Here is a 26260-nt window from a genome sequence, read left to right on the forward strand (position 1 = left end):
ATGGAAAGTGTCACTGACACATTTAATAGGAGTGGCCTGAGAGAGAAACTACTTCCCAACTTGAGCAGCGAGCCCCACTAGTTGGAGTTAGAGCTAGTCTAAAACAACAGCGCTTGCTGGACCTAGGGGAAGTTTTTCTGAAGTGGGGGGTTGGGAGGGAGAGGGCAAAGAGTCCAGGAAGTAGCAGCAGCATTACATAAGCAGGCTGAAACCAGCATCAACTGGTCTAAAAAGTGATGGGAAGGGGAGCCGAGAGCAACATTCAGAGTAACAAGAGTTCCTGGCGGGGAGACGGGGAAGTCAGAGCAGAGAGACATTCTACTTTGGGGTCAACAGTCAGTAATCAGCATATGATCTGAGCGCCCTGGACTGTGCGTGTGTCTATCAGACAGCTGATAGATGGGCGGGAGGGGGCCACATTCATTGTTCCCATGCTGCTGCAAGAGACCCAGGTTCAAGTATCTTGCTGCCCCAGTCCACAGGGGAGCAGAGGGTCATTGTTAACTGCCATACATCAATAGCCCTGGCTGGTCAGACTAAAGGAGATGAGGAAGGGTGGTTTGCAGGTTATGGCTGATCCTAATTCCCAGGTCTCTGCCTCTTTCAGAGAAAGCCGAGCCCACTGCATTGACATTGAGACTGCGTACATGCAAGGCTGCGAGAAGCTCGACCAGGCTGTGATGGTGGGTAGCATTTGAGAGATGTGTTCCGAGTTTTAGTCTGTTGATGTTTATCATCAAAGTTACTGTGGCGAGGGAACGGCACTGGGATGGCTGCTCCTGCTCTCACCAGCATTGGAGTAAATCGTGCTTCAGTAAAATGTCATTGCTTTGGGGAGTGGACCATGCCCAGGCCCATGACACATGTCCTGGATGCGTCAGTCTTGCTTGCAACTGACTCTCCAGCTGTCCCCTGCTGCCTTTCCTCCTAGGCTGTGAAAGAGCTCCAGACGTCCACGCGAGAGGCCATTGTCCTCCTCAAAGCCATGATTGAGGAGGTGCGCAACAGTGCAGATGAGGAGAAGACGTCCATCAACTCACTCTTCAGTAGCATGCAGGTACGGAGGGGCTTGGCACAGCCACCGACTGGACCTTCTCTGTGGGGCTGCCCAGAGAGCAATGGGGTTAATTGCAGCACACTGCTTTGGGGTGTTACTACGGTAACAGTGCACCCACATAAGGGGAAATCAAAGGCCTCAGATCTTCGCCAAATCAGAGCAAAGGAATGATCCAACTGCCCGGATTCTCCTCTTGCTCACACTGGTGTAGCTATTGGCATCAGTGGATTGACAGTGGGATAAGTCAGAGGAGAATCAGCTTCTCCCCATCTATTTTCCCCATGCAGAAGAGCATTTTGATCTACCTCATTTCACGGCTGAATGGACATGGGGGAAAACTCAGCAAAGCCTTTGGAATCAAGAGCAGCGAGGTTCTTTGCTCGCAGTGTCGGGAGTTGTAAACTGCAGCCTCTAGCTACGGGAATGTTTGATCATTTCTACCTTTTGCAGGAGAAACTAGCAGAAAGGAAAAAGATGCTTCTGAAAGCCGTTCAGAGGTAAGGCCAACCCAGACTCAGTGGGTTAGCACATTCACAATTTATTACTATTGGGGTGGGATACGTAACAGACTAAAGAGACGGCCATGTTTTAAAGGGGAGCTATAAAAGGCTTCTGCAAAAACCCCAATATCCCAATTCAGTAACAGAATCCACATGCAGAGGGCAGAGCAACAGATACATTTGCATTTAAGAGAAAGAGTCAACTCCTCCTTCACACACCTGCCAAGACTAGCATTTGAGCCTGTCCCTGGAAAAGCTGATGCCTTGATTCCGATCAGCAAGAGTAGAGTGGAGGATCCTCTGGGTTGCTGCTCTGCTTTCAGGAAGAGGCTGGAACCTGAACTGGCACATGTGTGAAGAAGAGTGGACACGTTTGCAAAAGTCCACACCCTACCCTGCCCCTTTCCGTTCAGTGGCAAGAACGTCTATTGCACTGAATGGAGGCAGGATCAAGGCCACTGTGATCATGGGGGGATCATTGGGGGGGAGGGATAGCTCAGTGGTTTGAGCATTGGCCTGCTAAACCCAGGGTTGTGAGTTCAATCCTTGAGGGGGCCATTTAGGGATCTGGGGCAAAAATTGGGGATTGGTCCTGCTTTGAGCAGGGGGTTGGACTAGATGACCTCCTGGGGTCCCTTCCAACCCTGATATTCTATGATTCTATGATCATCTTCAGTAAGTTGCTGTTGAGAGTGTTTTTGTTCTCCTCCCAGACAAAGAGCCAGCTGTCAGCATTTGTGTCTGCCTTACTGATTTTTCTCTCTCACACACACACACACTCTCCCCCCCCCATTTTACTGGACGCTTTAAATGGCAGATCTTACCTATAGCTGACAGAGGAAGGCGCCCTCTAGTGTCAACGTTTTTATTACTTTAGAGACTAACCAATTTATTAGAGCATAAGCTTTCGTGAGCTACAGCTCACTTCATCAGCTTGAAGAGTGGTCAGTGAAGTGAGCTGTAGCTCACGAAAGCTCATGCTCTAATAAATTGGTTAGTCTCTAAGGTGCCACAAGTCCTCCTTTTCTTTTTGCAAAGACAGACTAACACGGCTGCTACTCTGAAACCTGTTTTTATTACTGACTACGAGCATAAAAGTTGCGGGAGCTAATATTAGTGAGCACCTCTCATCCCACCTGCACAGCCCTGCCCCCGCCCTTCCATGTAGGCCCACTGTCCTGGATGCGGGTTGGACATCAGCTGCCCTGCGAGCAGGGCGGCAGCTCCACAAGACAGTGACGTGGGGACTCCTGCACCTGGTTTATAGTTCGGCAGTGGACAATTACAGGCTTTACTCCTTCCCCCCCTTCTTTTTCATAAATATTTTTTCAAAGTTACAAAGATTTCAGCAGCTCCATTTTGCATGCTGAGCCTCAGCAAAGGCAGCTCCCCCAGCAGAGGGGACAGCGACGCACTAGCTCCACCGGAAGCATGTGCACATGAGTTGATTGGGACGTCGCTCTTACCTCCAGCTGCAATAACTTGGATCCCAGTTTGAACCTGGAAAAAATATTTGCCTGGAACACAAATGTCCTTATGACTGTGAAACATTTTAATATTAATAAAAATGAGTAACACCAAGTTTCAGGGCACTCACCTCTTAGTCAGCATCTGACCATTAAACAACATGGCAAGTGCAGTGTATTAGCCAGCACCAGCTTACTGCAGGGGTTTTCCCGTCTTCTAATCCACAGCCCAGGTTATAGAATAACGATCCCAAGCTTGGTGAAGTGTAATTACCTAGTGACCTGCAAGAGCTCCAGATAGGTCAAAGGTATTTCCCAGTAAAATACTATCAGCTTCCCTTCCTACACAGCCACTACTTGAGGTGTGAAATGTACGATGTACCAGATTTATTTTTTTTGCAGTAATAATAATTAATAATAATGTATAAATTACTCCAGTCCTACCAGTTAAACTCTGGTCAGTCTGGTCTCTAAGCTGAAGTGAAATGGTTTTTTCCCCTGTAACTTCCAGCCAGTATGAAGAGAAGGAAAAGGCATTTAAGGAGCAACTCTCCCACCTGGCCTCCCTGCTGCCCACCCTGCAGGTAAGCACATGCAGAGTCTCAGCACACACCAGGCTATGCTCCTCCTGCAACATATGCACCATCTCAGGCGACCCTTTCAAGACTCAGTTATCCTGTCCTCTCACTCCCTGCTACGCTCATGGCTGAATTACAGACGAGTTAGGTCAATACAAAGGATTCTCTGGCCCTTTGAAATAGTGCAGCAACTCCATGATAGTCCCCAGGAAAAGAAAACTGCCATCTAATCGAAGAGTTGGTTACGTGGCCTTGGAATTGCAACCATGTTTGCCTGCTGTTCTGCAGTAGGTCTCAAGTAGTGCTAGACCAGAACTGTTAGAAACCTTCATGTAGCTCCATGCTGGGAGGTTGGTGAACATGGTGGGTGTTTGCCAATCTGTTGGCAAGGCCATACGTTCACAGACCACTTCACTCCTGGAAACGGTTTTCCCAGAAAACAAACAGTGACACTGGAGCAGGGAAACTGAGCCAAAACCGGAGTGGTGCTGAGCAGCTGTAGCTCCCATTGGGCCCAGTTAGGTTCCTGTGAGTTCAGAGGAGCAGGATCCGACCCATTCACGTCAATGAATGGCAGGTGTTCAGTATCTCCCGGGATCTGTCCCTCTGAGTGGTGGATTCTGTGCAGCGTCATTCCCAGAGGAAGGGTGGCTCTGTTGCACATAGGGCTTTTGTTTTGTGTCCTCAGGCAGTGCGGATTTTCCATCTGGCCCTGCCAGGCTCCTCACTGTCTCTGCGGCAGTGATATTTGCTGGGTTAGCACTTACTGCTTATACCTGGAATGGGAACTTCCCCATGAGTGAGAACAGCCCATTTCTAGGTGCCCACGCCCTCCAGACCTGGGGGTTGCTGCAGCAGATGCGATTAATAGCACTGTTGCTTGTCATTATGTCTAGGTCCATCTGGTCACCTGTTCTGCTTTTTTGAGCTCTGCGAACAAAGCCGAATTCCTGGATTTGGGATACGTAAGTACATTGTGAGACTGGAACGCACACTAGCAGCTGGCTTCCAGGTAGATCCAGAACCGTGTGTCTCACCAGGAAGCAAGGGATGGGTGAGCTGAGTAAAGAAAGTACCCAGCCTTTTGCCCCAAATTCACTGACCAACCTGAGGTGGGAAAACTCTTGGCTCACTGGTTCATACCTTGGGGGTTATTTTCGCACTCTCTGCACTTTGGTGTCAGCTGAGCGAGGAAGCAGAAATAAAGCAAAGTCAGAAGCCATCACCTGTCTATACCAGGCTTCCAGGCCAGAGAGACTCAGAAGCACAGATGCATGCACCTGTCACTGCACCAAGGCCCTGGAAACATTTACTTACCCCTCTTTTGTGGAGCTGAGCAAAAAGCCCTTCACCATCCACCTTGTAGCTTCACAAGCGCTCTCGGGTGCACACAGGAAGATGTGGCCTCCCATCACGGCTGAAAGCTTGGCCAGTATTGGGAGGCGTGTGCAGGACTGTGGCAAAAAGGCATGGAGCTGAAAGCTGTAACATAAAATACTCTGCTTAATTTCAGCAACTGATGGAGAGGCTCCAGAAAATAGTCAAACTTCCACATCGGTTGAGACCTACGCAGACTAGCAAGGTAAACCCTTTCCTCCCAACTCACAGGCTCCATTGTCTCTTGAGTCCCATGTTCTGGAATTGAATACAACCCTCTCATGGCGGTTTTGGGGCTCTGTCCTGAACCTGCCTCCAATTCACCTCCAAATGTCTAAGAGGCTGGAGTTACTGCTGCTACTTCCCCAGCTTCACGCTGCCTCAAGTCCACAGCACTTTCAGCATGCCCATCGTTTACACGAGCAGCCTGGCAGCAAAATCGCTGCCCAAGGGATAAGCCAAGATAGCACGTTAGACTGGAGGGTTATTTCCTGTTCCCAAAGCATGTTTCATTCTTCCTTGCAAGGAAAAACACCTCCCCCAGCAAGCAAAGGGTAGAATGGGCTGGTTCTCAGACAGAACACAGTGTCCTATACTGACGAGTTCAGGGGCTGTCTCTGTCTTGAGCCCACTGCATTTTATAGTATCTGAGCAAGAGACTATTCGCTGAAGGAACAGTATCCAGCTGGGTATGCCTGCCTACCAGATGTTCTAATCGGTCTCCTTTTGGCCCCCTGCAGATAAACACCGAATACAGGACGGAGTTTGCCCATTGCTTGGAGCCACTGCTGCTGCTGAATCCGCGCCGGTCTGTGGTGGTGAGCGGAGGTGGCATTGGACCAGGGATCAGCAATGGAAACATGTAAGATGCTCCATTTCTCAGCTACATCCTCAGGGAAATGACAGTCTCCAGGAGCCTCTTATATTTACAATAAGATTTGGAGGATAAATACTAATTTAGGATTTGTATGCTGGAAAGAAAGTAGCAATTCTAACCTGTGGCTCACACAAAATGCAGATAAGCCAGAAAAGGTGCCCAGGTGGCTGTGTAGCACAGCACTGGTGGTGAATCCTGGCCAGAAGAGCGTGGTCAATGTCCATGGGATGCTAACGCTGAGCTTCTACTCTGCCATCTCTCAGGAGTGAATCCTGGCCATGTGTGTCATATCTAATTTCACCTATGCATCTGAGCACCTTACTAAAACAGAGCCAGCAGAATCCAGCACCACTTTCTCAGTGATGGGCGAAGCACTGAGGTCTGGAGAAGCATCACTACGCACTGGTACTTTGGGGCTGGAAATCTCACAGGAGCATGTCAGAGCAGGGATGGAGGCAGAAAGTGAGTTCTCTTCAAACATTTCAGGGGGGTTTCTTTCACTTACATCTAATTTGAAGTTATCCCTACAAACTAAAGGAGATCCACCTTCACGCAGGACTCTCAAACTGCAATTTACCAGAGAAACAACATGAAGTTGTATTTTCAAAGGACTGAGCAGTCCTGTACGCATCTGAACATGTACTTAGAGGCATGATCTGTTATAAACATAGTCTAGATTAAACGGTGGAAGAAACTGGAATGTCAGGTATTGGAGGCTTAGTTTGTTGGGCTATTTGGGATAGACTTTTAAACACTGAGCCATCCCGTGTCATTCTTCCAGCTGCCTTCTTGATTTCAGGATGACAGGAGTAGTCTGATCAGAAATATAGACACTGCTGTGCAGCATGGAGTAAGTGCACCCTCGCTGCTTCCCCAGCTGGCCGGCTCCAGCAGGCAGTAAGGCTAGTGGTGTCATCCGGTGAAGTTCTTCCCAAATCACTTAGACTTTCTGGGGATGGGCACTAAAGGTGCCTTGTAACAGTTGTCTTTTGAAGAGGTTGGTATGGGATGTATTTGTACATGGGGTAAATCTCTCTCACACCAAGTCACCAGTCCTTCCACGTTCAGAGAGAAGTCACAGACTCCCTGACCAGGATCAGTGATCAGACTCACAGGGAGCAGCCTCCGTCCACAGTAGCTTCATGAGTTGGTTTGGAAAATTTGGTTTGTTAAATTTTGAAAAATCCCCCCCCAAAAGACTACCCATGCACAGAACGATTGGATAATCAATACGTGATCCTGGAAGAGGCAAACAGCCTACAGTGTAACAAGCCATCACGGTATATCAAATACAAAGCTGAGAGAGGGCAGCATGCCAAGCACATTTGAGACTGTTGTGACTGTGGAATTACCATTCAAACACACCAGTTCTATTCCTACATTGGCATTAAGGAACCAGCACATCTTAGAGGTTAGTGCTCCTGAAAGGAACAGCCTCACAGCAAGCCTTTGAAGCAAGTGTATTGTGAGCAAGCACCGTGCAAATTTCCCACGCCTGGCTCTGCCAGAGTACCTCACTCCTGACCTGCAGCAACCCTTGTTATTCCTGCCACAAGCGGCTGTTTATTTTAATTTAAAACCCACCCCAGTGCATTGGTCTGAAATGCTCTGATGCTTCCTTGTAGCGTCACCTTTCCAGTGAGCTGCCCTTGACTTTGTCATGATGAGAGGTGTCCTAGGGACAATGCATAACAGCTGTGCTGATTAATGTCAGGAATAGGCACAGTGACTTGAATTGGCAATTCCTGGAAACCTGGTTTGGAGCACAAGGGGAGCTGCATGTCTGTGTTTTGCAGGAGATCCAGTCTGGCCGGATATGATAGACTCATAAAGGTGGGTTCATCCTTACTGCAAAGCAAGGGGTGAGGGCTAAAGCAGGTCAACAGACAAATGATTAGTTTAACAGCAGCTTTCATGAAAAACTGCCAGAAATTCCTCCACATACACACCACCTTCTCCTTGCAAACACTGGCGAGTGACATAAGACAGACAGCATTTATCCCTTCACGACCAATGCCATCCTTAGCGTATGGGTAAATCCCACAACATTAAAATCGCAAAAGTCTGGGAGGAAAGCAATACGTGTTCCCAAGAATTTCCTCCATTAAAATAATCACTGACAAAGTAGGAGCCTTCCCTGTTCTAATCCATACAAACCGTGAGCCTAGCACTGTTGATTTCAGACCGTAACTGGTGCCTGTCATGGGGTGCAACAAATCATTTGGAATAACTGAAAGGATTTTCATTGTAACTAGTGGCTATTGGAGGATGAGGTGACAGAGGCTGATGTGTATAGTTATCCGGCATGATAATATCGATCCCTTATCCAAAGCTCTCACGGTTCCTTAATCACTTCTTGGAACCCCACTGTCCCCATTTCACAGCTGCAGAACTGAGGCACAGAGAGGGGAAGTGACCCAAAGGTCACGCAGAGTACATTGCCAAGCCAGCTTTAGAGGCCAGGCCTCCTGGCTCCATTGCTGGGCTCCAACTGCAAGAGCACTCTGCCTCCCAGCAACCGAAATATCCTGCCTACCTGGAGGTCTCCTCACCGCACAAATATTCATGTGGGAGGCCCCGTACGGCCCTCGTACAGCATTGCCATTGCCACTCACACACACACAGCAAGGGCCACGCCTTGAGAAACCAGCAATGCTCCTTGTTTGGTTCCTGGTGGCTCAGCGACTGCGGACGCCCCTGCAGTTATTGACAAGGTGCCATTAATGTCTCTCGGGGAGTCACTTCTCACAGCATCAGCCTCTCTGGGGGGACTCTTTACTGTCTCTGTCTAGAGTTAGCTTGAGCACAGACAAACCCCTTCCCTTTGCACCAGTCACTGCATGCAGTGTGGTTAACGGGGCCACCAGGCTGCGATGCAAAAAAGCTGTGGCTGCGGCCACCAACTTCCTCCAGCCTGCCCGTGCTGCACCCTGGCCACCCGTGAAATGCTGGGGACCCCCCGGACCCCCCTCCCAGCACGGTGAAGATGAAGAGCCCCAGGCTGTTCTCCATGATCTTGACAGCGACTCGCTCACTCACCTGGTTGATCAGCTGCTCTGGGGCTGTCCCAGGAGCAAGCTTTCAGGTCCTCTCACTGCCCTCTGCTCAGTGCCAACACCAGCCCACGTAGCGCCCCAAACAAACCGCCTGCCTTTCGGCCGGGCTCACCTGAGTCATTGGTTTCAGCTGAGGCCCCCCAGATTAGCCTGTTGGTCTGCCACTATTTTTATCAGAATTTCAAAGAACTCTCCAGGGCACAGTTCCCTTGCACTGGATATATTTAGGCCAACTGATGTCACAGGCAGCCTAGGCCCCTCCACTCTGCTCCAGCTGCTCGCCCTGCAAACAGGACAGAGTTTCTTATTGTGAAATGGGGATCACTGCTTGTTTCCAAGTGGATTTTACAGTTCAGGGAAACTAATCATTGCGCCGGGGACTTCAGAGCACCCTTCCCTTGTAACAAGGTACATTTCAGCTACATATAATGGGCTGCCTTTCACAAGACTTGGATTCTGAGGGGAAGCGGCGAGCTGGACGATAGGAATCCAGCAAGAACTGCAGAGTGGGTGTCCGGCTGCGTCCTCTGATCAGTGAGCATTGATTCTAGCATGAGACTTGATTCATTACATAATGCATGGAACGGTGGTAGCAGCTACTGCGTGTAGGACTGTGCAGGAAGAGTCTGAATGCAAAACCTTCCTTTATAGGAAGTGCTTCCCATTTAAGAGTTTGATTATCATTAGATAACAGACAAAATGCTAAATCATGCTGTGAGTATATTTTCTGATGCTTGTCCAAATATTGCTTCTTTACTAGAAGGGTTGGCAATTTTCAGCTTCAAATTTACAGCTCAGTGAATTCACCTACTCCCAGGGATATTTTGCAGAAACTTGCATTCCTGTCTCCTTGGACCTGGCTTTCGGAGCCTAGTTGCAACTCCCTAGAAGAGCTGTTTCTTTTGGCCATCAAAAGAGGCCAATAAATGCACTGTGTGCAGGCAGCAAGACGTTTTCAGTGCAATTAATACAGGGATTCTGTACCAAGACTCTTCTAGGGGGCCACGAATCAGGGTTTTGTGACTCTGACATTCTTGCCAATAGGTCGGATGACAAAAACAGACACAGGTGGCACTTGATACAACACAAGAGAATCCATACCTAAAGAGGTGTTTCTGATGGTTGTTCTGGGTTAAGACTGGTTCTTGTTGGGCGTTTCTGCCACTTTGTATTCAGCCTCATAGATACCTCTGGGGTCTAGAACTATTCTTCAGTTACTGGCTTTATGACGACAACACCTTCATATTTAAAGTTACAGACTGATTCAGAAGAAATCAAATAGAAATGATGTTTAGAACAATTTCACTGTAGCACTGGAACAGGAACTCTGAGTACTGCAGGATCATGCTCACCCTTCTGTACTGGGGTTTCCTTGCAGGGACCATCATTACATGGTATAGACCCTCCAGGCAGTTTCCATGATTGTAAATCTCCATCAGATGAACAGGGACTAGAACAAGAACGTATTAGATGAAGCGTTAGCCAGGTAAAGTGTCCACTCTGCCCAGTGCTGTAACTGCATGATAGGGACAGGATCTAGGCCTGGGTCTTTTTAAATAAAACACATTGTACCAGAATTGGCACTGGGGATGTTACCTCATTAGAGGTGGTGATTTTGCTGCTTTCCTGTCATAACTGCTGACACAGAATGTGATCTGTCCCCCACAGACAGAGGCAGTAGCCATGGGCAATGAGCTTCCTTGGAGACATTGTCAGAAATGAAACTTGAAATCAGATATTCTAGCCCACATGATCTGCCTTTTATAAATACAGTTAATGTGAGAGTAAAATAGAGCTGATGGGCAGGAATTCTTCCACCTTTGGCCTCCTCTTTAACTGCTGCTGTATCTTTCCCAGCAAAGGGCAGCTGTGATCTTAGAATCTTCTAATTGCCTGGTGGAAAGAGTGACACTGTCAGATAGAACGAAGATCTGCTAGCCTTGTCCTGCACTAAAGAAAGCTCTCTCAAGGAAGAGGAGCTGGTTTCTCTTTGGCAGACTAACTAAAATATGTCCAAAGAGGCTATTTCCTGGCTTGCGCTACAGACTGGACACAAAAGTCAGACAGGCCCGAGGGTGCTTGTTTCAACTATGAGCAGATGGAGGCACTTTCTAGTTTGCTTCTGCTGAATGGCAATTTCAGAGACAGCAGTTGATTTGATGGCACTGCTTATCTACGTTCTAAAAACTCATGCTCTCTGCTTAAGGCTCTCGGGTGGTCAGTGCTCCAAGACGCTGATAGTGACAGGCGGTCCCCCTCCCTGCGATAAGATGTCCATCACAGGCTCCATAGTTCGAAAGCCAACCATGCATCGTTACATCAGCACCAAGGTCCTGCTGGCCGAAGGAGGGGAGACGCCCTTCACTGAGCACTGTCGCAACTATGAGAACACGTACAGGGTAAGTGCACGGAAGAGGGCAGGTATAGTACGCAGCCTGGTTTCACCACTGACCAGGGGACTGCTATCCCTGGCCAAGGGGTTTCCCTTACCTGACAGGATCAGTGCCCAGCGGCAGAAGAAAACTGGCGTAATTCCTGCAATGACGCAGGGCAGGCCTGAACCAGGGAGAAGACGTTGAAGCTAGACAAGTTCAGACTGGAAACAAGGCGTAATTTTTTTTCAGCAGAGCAATTAGCCATTGGAACAATTCACCAGGGGCCGTGGCGGATTCTCCGTCGCGGACCGTTTTACTAAAAGTTCTGCTCTAGGGATTACGTTGGGGACATTCCGTGGCCCGTGCTCTACAGGGCTACAGAGCTCACTTCTGGCCTTGGAATCTGTGAAATCCATTGGCTCAGAAGAGTCCGTCTGTACCACATACAACGGCCAGGCCTTCTGCCCCTTCAGCAGTGACCCAGTCACAAAGACTCAGCTACGTGCCTATGGTAACATAGTGCTTCCACAGGAGAAAACAGTAGTAGCAAGAAAATCAAAACCTACTGGATTTTCCATGTACTTTCCCCTTCTTTAACCAAACCCATTGCCACCTGTCTCCTCGGGATGAAAGGGAAACGCCACAGCAACTCACTCCCTTTCATATTTCTAATGCAGACCCTGCAAACGGAGATTCAGAACCTGAAGGATCAGGTACAGGAGCTGCATCGTGACCTCACAAAGCATCACTCCCTCATCAAGACAGAGATCATGAGTGAGATCCTACAGAAGTCCCTCCAGATGGACGTGCAGATTGCCTCGGAGTATTCGTCTGTGGAAATGAGGCGGAGCACGTTTGAAGAGGTACGTTTCCTGCAGCTGGATGAGTCATGCCAATGCCAAGCCCAGGGAGAGAACATGGAGCATCTCGGAGTAGGAAGGACACGTAATGGGCAGGCAACAGGGGTTGTTCTAGCATAGTTGGCTCCTTGCAGAGCATTTGCACATTTCTAGTCTCTTTCTTTAAATGAGCAGAAAATAGCAATGGACAGTTGGGCACAGCAGGGTTTTTTCCTGTCGATGGAAGGTAGAAGGAAGATGACAGACAAGGTGGAGTGAAATGAGATTATACTGGAATCATTAGGCTCAGTACAGTGCTAGAGATCTTCGTTAGCTGCCAAGATTTTTCTAGTTCTGCCAGACAAAGACATCTGTTTTGTGCTCAAGACCCGAGGCTATATGATGTGCTGAGAGCAATATTGTGTTCTGAGGCAAGTGAGGCTGGTTACATTTGGAGCCTGATCCCTGTGTACCCAGCCAGCAGGTAGGTTTGGATCTTGAGTAAGGGTGTGGTCTGTAGTAAATCGCACTCATCAGTACTGGATGCAGACTCTGCCCTAGGAGACTTGCCCCTGGAAATGGTTTGATGGAAAGTCACCAGCCTTATTCTTGTTTTGCAAAGGCTTCACTCAGGCTATGCTACACTACAGCTTAAGTCGACATAAGTTACGTCGCTCAGGGGTGTGAATTAGCCATCCCCGCATGACATAACTTATGCCAAATTAAGCACTGGTGTGGACAGCGCTATGTTGCTGGAGTGCTTTTCCCACCGCTCGTGGGGGCTGGAGTAATTAAGCTGACAGGAGAGCGCTCCCCCATCAGCTTAGAGCGGCTACACTAGGGAACTTACAGTGGTGCAGCTGCACCAGTGCGGCTAGCGTAGCCATAGCCTGAGTTACTAGAACAATTAAAAGGGCCAGGCTCTTGGTCTGCACTGAAGGGGCTGCTGTTGCTGTGGTATTTGCAAGTTGTTAGCTGCAAAGTGGATTGCTCTGCCAGCCTGGAATGATGGGAGAGAAACAGGCTCAGCAAATGTCCCTTGGAAAGGGTACTTCAGCCCTGTACTGCAACGCGCTGTCCAGCTCACTATTTTTGTTTCAGATTTGGGAGGAAACATATCAGAGGGTGGCAAATGAACAGGAAATTTATGAAGGTATTTGTGACAGTTCTGTCCACTAACCCACTGATTCCGTGTGGGGAGACGTTCTTCCCCAATTCACTGTCTCTGTTTAACATGCATTTGCTAAGTGGTGATAGGGGTTACCGGGCTAACTTAGTCTGTGTGTGTGGTCAGGACACATTCTAGTTTAAAGGGGAAGTTTCAAACGTAAGAAAGAGCTGCTAAATTGCTCCTCTGCTGCTCTCCGCTCCAAGGGCTTCTAGTACTGGAATGCCACACAAAGCACAGCAAGGCCTTGCCCCACTCAGAGAAATCAGCCTCGCTTCCCACACATGCGGATCCCTCGACCTCTCTTCCCCAATCCTGCTGTCCTCCATCTGCTACACCTCTCATTCATTCTATGCCGACGGGCGAGGCAAGAATGGTCCAGCCCAGCAAAACCCCCTCCTCTAGCCATCCAGAGCAGACTCTGTTAGAGAAGGTAAATCAGGATGGGTAACTGTCAAGCAAATCCTCACCCAGTAGCTCAGAGAGTTGCTAACACAGTTTCAAACCAGACTGTGGACAGGGCCCAGGAAGCAGCAAGAGAACAGGAAACAAAAACTAGAAAAACCCACAGAATTCAAAAAATAAAATGTCAGCCTAGAGAAAGAGAAACTGAAAAGCAGAGTCTGGAGGGAAGTCTGGATATTCAGAGATTGAAGTATCTAACCAGCATAGTAGCTTTGCAAATCTCTCCCATAGATGGCTGGTTAACTGCAGCATGAAGAGATGGCAGGCTCTGGTGCTTCAGTTGGTTGTGGTTTACAGCATCTCTCCTGGGCTTAGCAGAAAGTTTACAAGCATGTAACAAGGCCCAGCAGAGATGTAAGAGGTCAGAGGACATACTAGATGACTTCATAAAAACTCTTAGGACATCCATGAAAAAACACCCTCTGAAAGCTAAGAGTCAGGACCAAAGCCCCAATTTCTGGAAGACGGTGAATTGCTGGGTCCTGTTACAATGTGTTCCCTTTCCGTGCAGCACAGTTACATGACCTGTTGCAGCTGAAACAGGAAAACAGCTACCTGACAACCATCACCAAACAGATTGCCCCCTATGTCCGCTCCATAGCTAAGGTGAAGGAACGGCTGGAGCCCAGGTAAGACAGCACAGAGCCATTTCCCCAAGAAGAGGGGCTTTGGGGTCTTTGAGGTGGATTCATGTGTCTCAGTCCAGTCCCCAGTAGACTTAGCCACATTTCAAAAACACAGCCAGTGCTCTTGCTGGCACTCAGCAGGGACACCATGGCGACCTAGCTGTCAGACGTGTGAGCCCATTTCTTCAGAGATGAGGCACAGTGGCATGGCAGCACAGGGAAGCTTGTACTGCCCTAGCTGATACTGTATCTGTTCTGTGGACAGAAACTTGCAGTTCTCGTGCTGCTCATGTCCTGTTAAAAATACAGCGTACCACCAAAACCGCTGCAGCTCACTCTGCTTTTCATCTCACTGTAGACTGCAAGAACCCAAGGAACTGAAGGATGACCAGACAGAGAATCTGCTCAAAATGTATGATGACAGCACAGTGACCAGCGACACAACACACAGGTAGAGGAGGGGGTGGAATGGTTAAAATGCCGATGGCTTATCTGAATACTTGATATCAAAATTAGTCAAGCCACTGACAAATTAGCTAGTCATTCGTTTCCATATAAAATTGTCAGCTAAAATACTGAAATTAGGAAATACAAAGGGAAGACTTCCATAGAACCTCGGCGCTGCAGGTAGCGTTAGGCACTGCCAGGGGGCACACAGCGAACAATGTGGTCAGCAACAAGTGCCCTGCATTTTGCATCAAAGGTAGGGTCCATGGGGAAGGGAGAGGTGGTGGGGGTTTTGGTTTTTAGCCAGACTGTATCCTGGCTAAAATCCAGCTCAAGCAATTTACTTGCTGATCCCACCCCCTAAATTTCTTCACCACCTTCCCTAAATTTGTTTTTCTACTAAATTTCGAAGTTCCAGAAACACAGGACAGTATCTAAACAGAATTAACTCAGTATCCAATTACAAGAGACAAAGGGGAAGAAAAACACACCTGCAGTAATATTTAAACCAAGGGTTGGTTTCTCAAGACGGTCTCGAAGGTCTTAGAAGCTGCAGCTGAAGCAATGGGTGCTAAAGAAAATCCTGAGTTACAGAACCCTGAGAGACTAGTACGTAAATACACTATTGAATTGTTAGGAACATTTGGTGGAGAGAACAAGGAAGGAGGAGAAAAAGAGGAAGGGGATTACTCTACATGAATGAGGAAAGTAACATAGCCAAAGATCCCTGTCATCCACAACTGCATTGCCGCAACTGAGGGAAAACGTGGGGAAGAGATGGAACAGAGCCACTAAAAGCACATTACAGTACTGCCCTGCAACAATGGCACTCCACCTCAGAGGAGAGCGTAAAGCAGCATCAGGGGACATGGTCCTTTGAGTATCTTTAATGTACTGCAGAGGAGGGTGGTACGGCTTCCTTCATTGTTGGTGAAACTCCCTGCAGTCCTGGCTATAGCCAGGTGTCAAGTGTTAATAGCTGGAGTTAAGTGCTAGAGAACTGCTGTAATTGGAGCCTGGTTTAATCAGTGAAGTGACCCAATTAAGGATCAGTCTCAGTCATCCCATGCAGACTTGCAGCATTTTACATACTGTATGAACTGGATCTTACTTTGAGATATTTTATTTAAAAAAAAATGTCCATGTGATTTGTGCTGTTGCAATTTTGCTACACAAAATACAGCAAATGTGGAAAGTGTAAGAATAAAACTATTACACAGCAACTATTGCCCATGCCAGCAGTAGACTGCCCAGAATCTCTCTTCTAAATAAAAAGAACGAGGAGGACTTGTGGCACCTTAGAGACGAACAAATTTATTTGAACTCAAATAAATTTGTTAGTCTTTAAGGTGCCACAAGTACTCCCCGTTCTTTTTGCTGATACAGACTAACACGGCCACCACTCTGAAACCTCTTCTAAATGAGAGTTTGCTAATAAAATATTCAGGCCATCTGACAATTAGATCTTTTTGTGATTTAGCCAAGGTGTCTTTTCTGTTCTAGGAATGACTTGACAAGAAGCATGGAAGACAACAGGGAGCCCAAAGTCGACAACCGAATGCTGAACATTGTCACTGAGGATCCCCTACTGAAAGACACTTACAGAACCAAACAGAAAGGTGGGACGGAGAATCCGAGCCAGAAAGATTGTGCAACTTAGGCAAGGCAGAATGCCAAGAAGCCACACGGCTTTGCATTTCATATATGCAAACAAAAGACTTAAATAGCAGTTTCTCAAGTACATTTATGGTTGAGTCAGATTGGCATGTTAGAGGGGATCTATCCATTGAAATAAAAACTTGACAAGATGGGGAGGACCAGCATTTCCAAATTTAGTTTGATGAAATTGAGTCTTGAAATGCAGACTAAGGCTTCACCAATTCAGTGAATCTAAATACTGTTCTCATTACATTACCAGATGGTTTTTACTCAGTTATGGTCTGACTTCCCAGGCCAATTTCTTTGGCTGTTTGTGTATTTTCAACAATGTTACACTGTATTTTTCTGCATCAATAAATTCAAACCTCTATTCAGCAGAGAAGTCCAGTATCTCCTGAGTCAGAACTCTTTGGTGGGCCCCCATCAGGTCAGAAACTTGTTATTGGAATTGGTCTCCTTTCTCCTTCACGTGAAAACTTTGAAAAAACAAATATTGATATATTTCACACCTGAAATCCCTTCTTATCTCAGCTGCTCAAAGCGAACTGTAAACTCTTGGTGGTGAACCTAGAAAAATAGAGTATTAATAAGCCTAATTTTGACATTGTGCTATCAATTTATTTTAAATGCATGAAAACAGCTAGCTCTATGCAAGTTTTATTCCCTCTACCCCTACTCCCTGCCCCAATGAATACAATTTATTTAAAAGTCTAGCTTAGTAAACAATGTATTCTTTGTAAAATGTGGAATGTAGCTATTTCCTCAAAAAGAAAGTCACCTTGCATAGCCTTGAAGCTGGGTTTTGGGGCAGTTTATGGTTTTGGGGTGGTTATTTTTGGGGAGGAATTGTTTTTAACACTTCTGCACTTTAGTGTAATGAGATCAGTAGGACTTCCTTGAGTTTTTATGCTGTAGACTGTTCAGAAGTCTTGTTTGCCATAAAAGATGTACACTGCTTTGTATATTAAAAATCTGAAAAAATAAAATGTCAGTTGATACTTCATGCAAGTTGTTAATATAGCATGCCTACACCCACCAGGGAATTCTGGGAGGGCCAGACTACATGGGACAACCACCCTCCCACCAGCAGACTTCTCAGAAGATAAATTTCCTTCTGATAAGTTTCAAAGAGAATATGTTTCCCTTATAATCACCACACCTTTTCAGGTTATTTTAACCAAGTAGAGTTTTATTTAATAAATGGAAAGAATTCTCAAATCTGCAAAAGAAAAGAACCTTTAAATATCTGTAATGAACATTTCTTCATGTAAGAAAAAGGGTAGAACTACTCCATTTGTTTAACACACAGTTGGTCTCAGCAGGCCCAAATAGACTGTGGAGTGATTCTAGTAAACATTAGTTTTTTTCAGCACAAACAAACAGACTTCAAACATCTTGAGATATAACAAAGTAACAATCTCGTATTGCAACAGGAATGTTGAGGTGTTTTCAAGGCAGAAGAGGACTTCCTCCTCATATGCCAATCCAATGACAAATTGCCAAATAAAATAAAGACAGTGAGATCAGAAGCTACTCCAGGCAGTAAGAAAGTGCAATAGATGGACAGTTACTCTGTGCCATTATTTGAAAGTTGTATCCTGACCGTCAAAGAACTCTTACTCTGTGCTACAAGCAGAAAATGAAAGTCAAGGAACCAGGGCAAAGTAAATTCCTAAAGTTATAACATGTTTACAAAAAGCAACAGTTTTAGAAATTAGTTGTTAACAGGGTGACTAAGTTACTTTTTGTCGGACATTACGATAAATAAATGCTCAACGTGTTCTTACTAACCCTTCACCCCCAACTTACATTATTAATAATCTAGTTTCCTTTTTGCACTCAATCACTCTGTCCTTCACAAACCTTTGGACAATAAAAATGGACAGGTCAGTTTCACTTTCTGGTTCTCCTGCACTAGCTTAAAATTGCAACTTTTAAACTGCAAACACTGCAAGGGATAGTTTAAATACAAGCTAAGCAGGTGACTTGAAAAAACCCTATGGAACACTTTTGCAACCTACTGAGCACATAACAAGTCCTAAATTTTTGGCATCAACAACATGATAGTGCCTTTTACCCTTGTTAGTAAATAACGGTCAGTGAGCAAGAAATCCGATTGGTTGACAAGTTTCATTTGGTAGACTGCTTTAAAAATACATAGAATTTTATGTAGTCTGTACCTCTTCTTAGTGGTTAAGATGTTTTCCCAGGCTACATAAATACTGTTTGCAGTAGTGAGTTGAAGTCCTTTCCCACAGGACTTCATAAGTTAATTGCTAACATGAGACTGTGCAAACCTACTAAAGGCCAGAATCAAGTTCTTATTCACTGGGTACAGAACTAGAAGCTGTTCATTGACCATACGTCTTTGACTTTTTAAAAAGACTCTGAGCTGCAGCATGTGCCAAAGGGTCCATTTTGATGAATAAATCAACTGAAAACCCAATTTGAACTAAAGGGTGATCTTCATTTCTTTGTGAATGCTGACTCCCCTTTCCTTTGGGAATGAGGGCTGCAGCAATCATTCCAGATATTTACACCACAAGATAAAGTACTAAGATCCCACACTACTGTGCCATCCCCAGAAGTGGAACATTAGCGCTATGTAAACGTACTTGGGGCAAACACCCACACCTCATTTTCAAAAGCGATTTCGTGTTTGACAGTTTTGCCATAGGTCAAGAAGTATAAAGATTATTCTTCCGACTCAGCACATCTTGGGATGAACCTACCTGCCCTGCATAAATCTGATGTTTGTGCAAGTTCTAGTCCAGGTGAAATATTGACAATAACTTTGGGGCACTGTCACTATGTCAAAATAAATTTCAGCAAGGCCACTGGAGAAGAAAGTGCTTTCACTGACCGCTGCATCAACCAAGTAAATCATTTCCTGTGCCCATTCATATTCTTGCTGAGAGACACAATCTAAAGAAAATGCATTTTCACTGTGACAACACACATCCTACAAAGGGCTTATTCAACAGAACCTGAGGTTTGGTGGGTGCTAGTCAGAACCTCCAGCTACACAGATGAAAAAGGTCCTCTTCCAACACAGCTATAAATGTTACATTTGGGTGTTGACTCAGAACATGCAGATAAATCCCAAACTCAAAGGGTAACTGTAGTATCGAGGCACCAGAACGGAGGTCACCAGTGACAGGTGCATTAGGAATACCCATGATGCCTCACATGAGCTAAGTGCTACCCCAGGCATATTAACGGTAGCTTGATGAGGGCTATCGCAAGCACAAACAGCCGTGTAGCCGCGGTGGCACGAGCAACGCAGGTTACGCACTGACCCGTTCCCGGCAGGTCTGTATTCTGCATGGCGCAGATGTGCCTCCCGTGCCGCTACTCAGGCTACCGTGGCTACACAGCTATTGCATTAGCTCTCGCAGACTAACCGCCGGTACGCGTACACGGCCAGGGGAAATTATACCTCCAGCTCACAGTGCGATGCTTTTCAACGCTCAGGGCCGAAGTGCTTTGCAAAGATGGTCAGTATCATTATCAATAGCAGGTTTAGTTATGAAACATTTATACAATGGAAAAACTCATATGAGAAACATCTTAACAAAATAAGCGCAGTCAAAAATCCTTGTTCGTATTAAGTTTTTAACTGGTTTGAGATTTTTTCTGAGGTATGTTGGCTACAGACAGATAGCAAAATGTAGAACGCTCTTTCAGAAGTACATTGGAGGCACTTCTATTGCAAAGGAAAAGCAATCGGAACGGGAATCAAGTCCTTACAAATAATTATGCAGAGGAAAGACAACATTAACCAAATACAGCCCTGCTGAAGTTTCATATCCCTTTCCTCAAGCAACAAATATATTCAGTAGGAGATTTAATATAACAGTGGGTATTTTAACTAGAATTCAATGCAGCAGGTGCCCTGAAATTTGAAGGCATAACTTGGGTAGGAAAAGGCTTTCGCATGATGGAAGAGAGAAGAGATTAACAATTTGTCCCTACATCCCTTCGTATGCAGGTTGACTGAAATTTGACTTCCAACTTGTTTGGTACATGCCTCATTTTAATATCCAAGTATGTTCCCAGTGGTATTTCAATTGTAAACTTAAGCATTCCAAACTACCAATATAGTCATCAGCACCACAAAAAAACTCTACTGAATTACAACCAACAGAAGTTGGCAACATCTTTACAAAAGCAGCTTCTGCCAGTGCTCTATTTCCTGAACTATGTTACAGTACCTTAAGGGAATACTTCAAGCCAAGCCATTATCTGTCAGCATACAATTCTCATTCCAGCAAGAAAGCTCTATCTGGAATCAAAGAAACAGTGAACTTCTTTGGTATATAGTAACAGAAAATAAATTATACCACAAAATCTGAATACAAATCATATCCAGAATGGTGAATATTTAGAATATCACCAGTTAATCAGAAAAATATTTTCCTACATTAGCTTATTTTCTGGAAGCGTTTCCCATACAGATGAAACATCCAAGTCATATTCTAGAACCAGGCAAGAATCTTACCACCTAAGGCCTTTTGCAAGTCTGCCAGCTATTGTTCTCTCTCTGCATTTCACAAAAACAGGAACAAACTTGTAATTTCTCTGAATTAAACTTATTTTCATGAGTGAACTAAAAGTAGAGAAAGAGCTAACAACTAAAGTTATTTAAATAGGATTGAATGCAGCATGATTTTGAAGACTGTGTTTTACAGAAGCAAGTTTACGATTTGACAGGACAGAGTCTTGCCAAGGGGGCTATGGGAAAACGACAAAATGAGAATGAAACTTAAATTCATGGCACTAGGTAACTGATGGACACAATTGAGTTAAGTTTTCAATCTGAGCTTTCATGATGTTTAATGAAAGATTATTTGCGATTTAAGAAAGTTTGAATACTGAAAGAGCCCCCTATTAACATTATATTAGGAGACAGTGCTTTATGCGGCACTGTCAGTCTTTCAGGTAAGCATATCCCCAAAACGGTATGTAAATTCATGCATTTAAAAGACAGAGATTAAGGGCTGGGTTCTGACAGCCCTCCAAGCAGGACATTACCACACTGACTTCAGTGGGACTTCCACACACTGCAGGCTTGTCGAGTCAGGTCCAGAGAGGTTAAAGCTGTGCTGTTTAGCTTTTTTATGGGCAAAAAGCTTTAATTTTAAAGTTTCACCATAGAAATATGAGCTTCCAACTAGCACCCTTCTAGTGCAATGGCAGTTCCTAGTAAGTGCATAGCTCATTCTTCAACAGAATCGGTTAACACATTTCAGTACAACTCGCTGGTGTAGGTAGAGCGAGACATCTTTTCACCAGCATTATGTTTCATTTTAGGATCACTACAGATTAAATAATCCAGAAGATCCCTCTCTGCATGTAGGAAGGACTCATCTTGATTGAGCTTCTGGTTTATTTGCAAGGCGTTCCAGCTGCCTAGCCTTTAATGAGTCTCCAGGGGATGACCCGTAAACAGAGACTGGCTACTACTACAGCGTGTCACAATATAGTGCCATGCATAGTTCCTTTCCATATGATGCCTGGAGCTGGATGTTGGCTCAGCCAGTCTGACGTTTCATGTGTTACAGTTCCACTTTAACTCCCTTGATAAAAGGCAGACCCGATGGCACTTTCTTTTTATACTCCAGGTACTCCTCTCCAAAGAAGTGAATTAACGTAAACTCCTCTTCTTCTATTCGCTCTCTGAAGAATCTCCAGGATGCTAAAGTATAGCCAACAACACAGACGGGATTACAGAGTAAGACCTGTAAGAGGATACAAGTGGTTACAGTCCAATTCAGCCTTGCAAAACTCTGTTCACCCTGGGAAAGGTTTTTGGTTGGTTGTTTGAAAAAAACAAATCAAGTTTCATTAGTTGTCCACAAAGTGTATATCTGCAGTATGGCTTAAAAGGTCCCCATTCTCCAAAAACAAATTTTTAGAATTTTGTTCTTGATCGGAATCCTATCTCTGCATTCTAGCCCAAGTATGACAGATTAGTTCTGATGAAGAAAGAGCACTGACGTTTCTTCCTATTGTAATACCAGACCCAAAGAATATGCTCCTGCTAAAAGAATTCAGGCTTGTAAGGCTTATGCATATGTGGTTTGCATATTTATAATTTTTCTTTAAAAGATAGCAACAGACACCATCACCACTCATACACTACAAGGTTTATATCTCGGATACTCTATGCTTGTTATAAACGAATTACAATATCTAATATACTGACATTTTAAGTTACAGGAGTACTGTAGTTGGTTTCAAGTATTTGACCTGGGTTTTATATACACTAAACTTACTTAGCAGTCCTGTACAATACTAATATTCAATCAGAATAAGGCAAGTCTGATGGCTTACTGGAAGACACTTTGGAAGTAAAGATGAAAGGGAGGCCTGGACACACCCTGGAAGCTTTAAGGTCCAATGGCTAGCAGCAGATCACACCTTGAACCTCTGAAAGTGTTCCAGCTCAAACCCACGCTCCATTGCCTCTGCTTAATTCACACAGAAAATTAAGGAGATATGGTCTTCCCAAACATCACACATGATGGAGAGTTCAGAGGCCAGCAGTTTCATGATTCACAGCTAAAAGTTTACTGGTGGAAGACAGAATGTGTCAAAATCCATACCAGGGACTCCTACAGTTGATTATTTGCGAAACAGATTAGGTACAGGCTCTGGGCAACATTAAGAAAAACTAGAAGATCAAGATAGCTAAGTGTATTTTATACAATACCTGTGTTCCAATACTCCAGTAAAACCATCCCACGTAAGATGGGTGCCGGAACCACCCATATACCCCACTTGTCACCAAAGTATGAGTATCCGATTTCTCATTCTGAACAATATGGTTGAAGTTGGAGCCAGCTGTGAGCATGGCAGCTTTCCTCAGACAATCCCCAAAGATCACCATCAATAACCCTACTGCACTGAGCCAGGTGATTTGCTTCATTTCTGCAAGTGAATAAGTACTGGTCATAACATGTTTTAAAAGTTTACTCTTTTATTGCAGGTAAAAAAAGAAATTTAGGGTTAGAGGCCTAGGGTAGGGAGAGAGCACCTTCAAAATTCATTAACCTAACCTGATGCATCCAGACCAAAGCCCCAAAGTTATTATGTAGTATCCCCAAGAGACTGATGTGCATGCTCTTGTTGTTTTAAGATAATATATAACATAAATGCAGTGTGACCGGTTTCAGAGCAGTAGCCATGTTAGTCTGTATCAGCAAAAAAAAAAATAAAATAAAACGAGGAGTACTTGTGGCACCTTAGAGACTAACAAATTTATATGGGCATAAGCTTTCGTGGTCTAAAACCCACTTCATCGGATGCATGCAGTGGAAAATACAGTAGGAAGATATATATACACAGAGAACATGAAAAGATGGGTGCTGCCATACCAACTGTAACGAGATCAATTAATTAAGGTGGGCTATTATCAGCAGGAGGAAAAAAAATCTTTTGGCCATCCTGATTATCACTACAACAGGTTTTTTCCTCCTTTTCATGTTCTCTGTGTATATATATCTTCCTACTGTATTTTCCACTGCATGCATCCGATGAAGTGGGTTTTAGACCACGAAAGCTTATGCCCATATAAATTTGTTAGTCTCTAAGGTGCCACAAGTACTCCTCGTTTTATTTTTATAAATGCAGTGTGTTGTACAATTTTAGTCTATAAAAATTAAACAAAACATTTTAACAAAAGTCTGATACTCTATTTACTCTTCACCAGCTATACTGATAAGGCAGCAGTGTGTCTTAACTCTTCCTGGTGAATCGAAATGCAAAGGCAGAATGGTCAGAATACACAGCTCCAAAGAGAATCTAACCCTAGAACTGCGCACTGTTTCTTGGTGTTTCACAAGTTGGATGGGGTTAAACTGATGTGCTCAGTCCTCAGAGGAGAGCAAATGCACTCTACCAGACTTTCCCCACCAATTCAAGAGCAGCACTGAGGAAGCCACATCCAACCCTCTTTGGTCTGACATGGGATACTGGCAGTGCGGAAGCCATAAATACTTCCCCCATTCCAGAAAACTGGTTTAAAAAAGTTTCTCTAAAAAGACAAAGAATCCCAAAATAACTGATAATTATTGGTAACATGAATCTTACTTGAGCACTAACAAAATCCAGTCAGCAAGGTATGTCCTCTTCAAACTCTTTTTAACAGAATGCTAAACATTCATTGGTATTCCAGATTGCCTAAAAACTATCCTCCGTTTCAAGAGTCAATACAGCATGCAAAGTGTTTGGGAATAAGATAACTGTCAGTACACTCTCATAAAATCTCTTCTCCTTTAGACACCCTGTCACAGAATAACTAGATGTGACTAATCAAGCCTAACAGCGTAAGTGCCAGGTTTCATCCTTTACCATGCTTTATTAGAATCCCACATAAATGTATTTAAACACCAACACACTGAGCCAGACCTATATACAAGGCATGAAAATGCTGGTGCTGCTTAAGTCAGTGGCAGAAAACTCAGTGACTTCAGCAGGACCAGGAGTCACCTAACATATGCATGAGAATAATTTAATCCTAGGAATTTTTCTCCCTTTATGAATTGCTTAAAATGTGCTGCCAACGCAGTCCCTGCATGTGAAATACAGCCTATAGTCACACGGGCAATTGGTCTTCTCTTTAAAAACTTACCCAAAAACCTCAAATAAAACTACTGACCTGGATAAATGATTTTTTCAACTGTGAACTCTATCCAAGAAGAGAGAGCAGCTAGATTATACTCAAAACTGTGGTTTAGGAGGAAAGAGTCCAAGGACAAACTTCTGGGATTATTGATCGCTGTCACCAAATACTCAGAATAATGGAACAGTGACAAGGAACACATATACCTAGAAAAGAAGAAACCCACCAAAATTAAGATGAACTTAATTTATTTAAAAAGTCCAGTTATGTTTTGCTGTGTTTATTTCTGGAATCCTATGTTTTGAAATCCATGATATTGTGTTGACCGTTCACAGCAGCATAACTAGAATTCTGCAACTCTTGTTCTCCACTATTTATTCATGTATGTTAGGAACAAACATGTTATTTGTGTAAGGTTATGTACACATATATATTAAAAACAAAACTTAAAACTTTCACTTAGGAGGAACTGGAGGCTTCAAGGCATTAGTAATACAATTATATTTAAGGGCTTGTCTACACTGGCAATTAACAGCACTGCAACTTTCTCGCTCGGGGGGGTGAAAAAAACACACCCCTGAAAAAAAGGAGGACTTGTGGCACCTTAGAGACTAACCAATTTATTTGAGCATGAGCTTTTTGAGCATGTAGCTCACGAAAGCTTATGCTCAAATAAATTGGTTAGTCTCTAAGATGCCACAAGAACTCCTTTTCTTTTTGCGAATACAGACTAACCCGGCTACTCCTCTGAAACCACACCCCTGAGTGCAGCAAGTTTCAGCGCTGTGAAGTGCTAGTGTAGACAGTGCACCAGCACTGGTAGCCGGCCCCTCCTGGAGGTGGGGCTTTTAAGAATGCTGCGCCGTGACCACACCAGGCACATTAAAGTGGTGCCAGTGTAGACGAGCCCTGATGCAAGTCGAGCAGACCAGAGCAGCAGGTAGAGACTGTACTAATGCCACAGTGCCAATCGATCCTGCAATGCCGGGGTATTGAGTAGATAACCAAAGACTACATTTTTCCATCTCTGATCTCTAGCAATAGGATACCAAACCTCCCACCTCTCGGCTACTGGTTTGAGGGCATCTATTTCACTTTCAGTGCACCTCAACCTTCATTGGGAGGCACTTCGCTGCAAAGGCCA

At 44.9% G+C, this 26260-nt stretch overlaps 2 protein-coding genes across 11 annotated transcripts in view; one reads left to right on the forward strand and one right to left on the reverse strand.

Moving 5' to 3' along the window:
• RNF207 (ring finger protein 207) overlaps positions 1-17476 on the forward strand; it is a 41721-nt gene extending 24245 nt beyond the window's left edge. For 4 of the 5 annotated variants that reach the window (XM_073316244.1, XM_073316243.1, XM_073316246.1 and 1 more), the window contains 13 exons: positions 608-683; positions 932-1057; positions 1508-1554; positions 3535-3607; positions 4498-4566; positions 5115-5183; positions 5719-5840; positions 11118-11310; positions 11964-12149; positions 13227-13278; positions 14270-14387; positions 14743-14835; positions 16317-17476. In XM_073316244.1, coding sequence (XP_073172345.1) covers positions 608-683; positions 932-1057; positions 1508-1554; positions 3535-3607; positions 4498-4566; positions 5115-5183; positions 5719-5840; positions 11118-11310; positions 11964-12149; positions 13227-13278; positions 14270-14387; positions 14743-14835; positions 16317-16491 — 1399 coding nt within the window. In that variant the 3' untranslated portion in view covers positions 16492-17476. The remainder of the gene's footprint in view (positions 1-607; positions 684-931; positions 1058-1507; positions 1555-3534; positions 3608-4497; positions 4567-5114; positions 5184-5718; positions 5841-11117; positions 11311-11963; positions 12150-13226; positions 13279-14269; positions 14388-14742; positions 14836-16316) is intronic. The other variant, XM_073316247.1, reaches the window with a different exon arrangement.
• Positions 1-26260, reverse strand: part of ICMT (isoprenylcysteine carboxyl methyltransferase) — a 52973-nt gene that overhangs the window by 25316 nt on the left and 1397 nt on the right. Inside the window, exons 3-6 of one of the 6 annotated variants that reach the window (XR_012155516.1) lie at positions 25153-25322; positions 23206-23423; positions 21525-22231; positions 4919-5083 (exon numbers count right to left, since the gene is read on the reverse strand). Coding sequence is in view for 1 of the 6 variants with exons in the window: in XM_073316264.1 (XP_073172365.1) it covers positions 22049-22231; positions 23206-23423; positions 25153-25322 (571 nt within the window). In the remaining 5 variants the exon portion in view is untranslated. Of the gene's footprint in view, positions 1-4918; positions 5084-17658; positions 22232-23205; positions 23424-25152; positions 25323-26260 lie in introns of those variants that run through there. The other 5 variants (XR_012155515.1, XR_012155514.1, XR_012155518.1 and 2 more) reach the window with 5 other exon arrangements.

The sequence above is a fragment of the Lepidochelys kempii genome, chromosome 18 (genome assembly GCF_965140265.1).
Source record: "Lepidochelys kempii isolate rLepKem1 chromosome 18, rLepKem1.hap2, whole genome shotgun sequence".
NCBI lineage: Eukaryota > Metazoa > Chordata > Testudines > Cheloniidae > Lepidochelys > Lepidochelys kempii.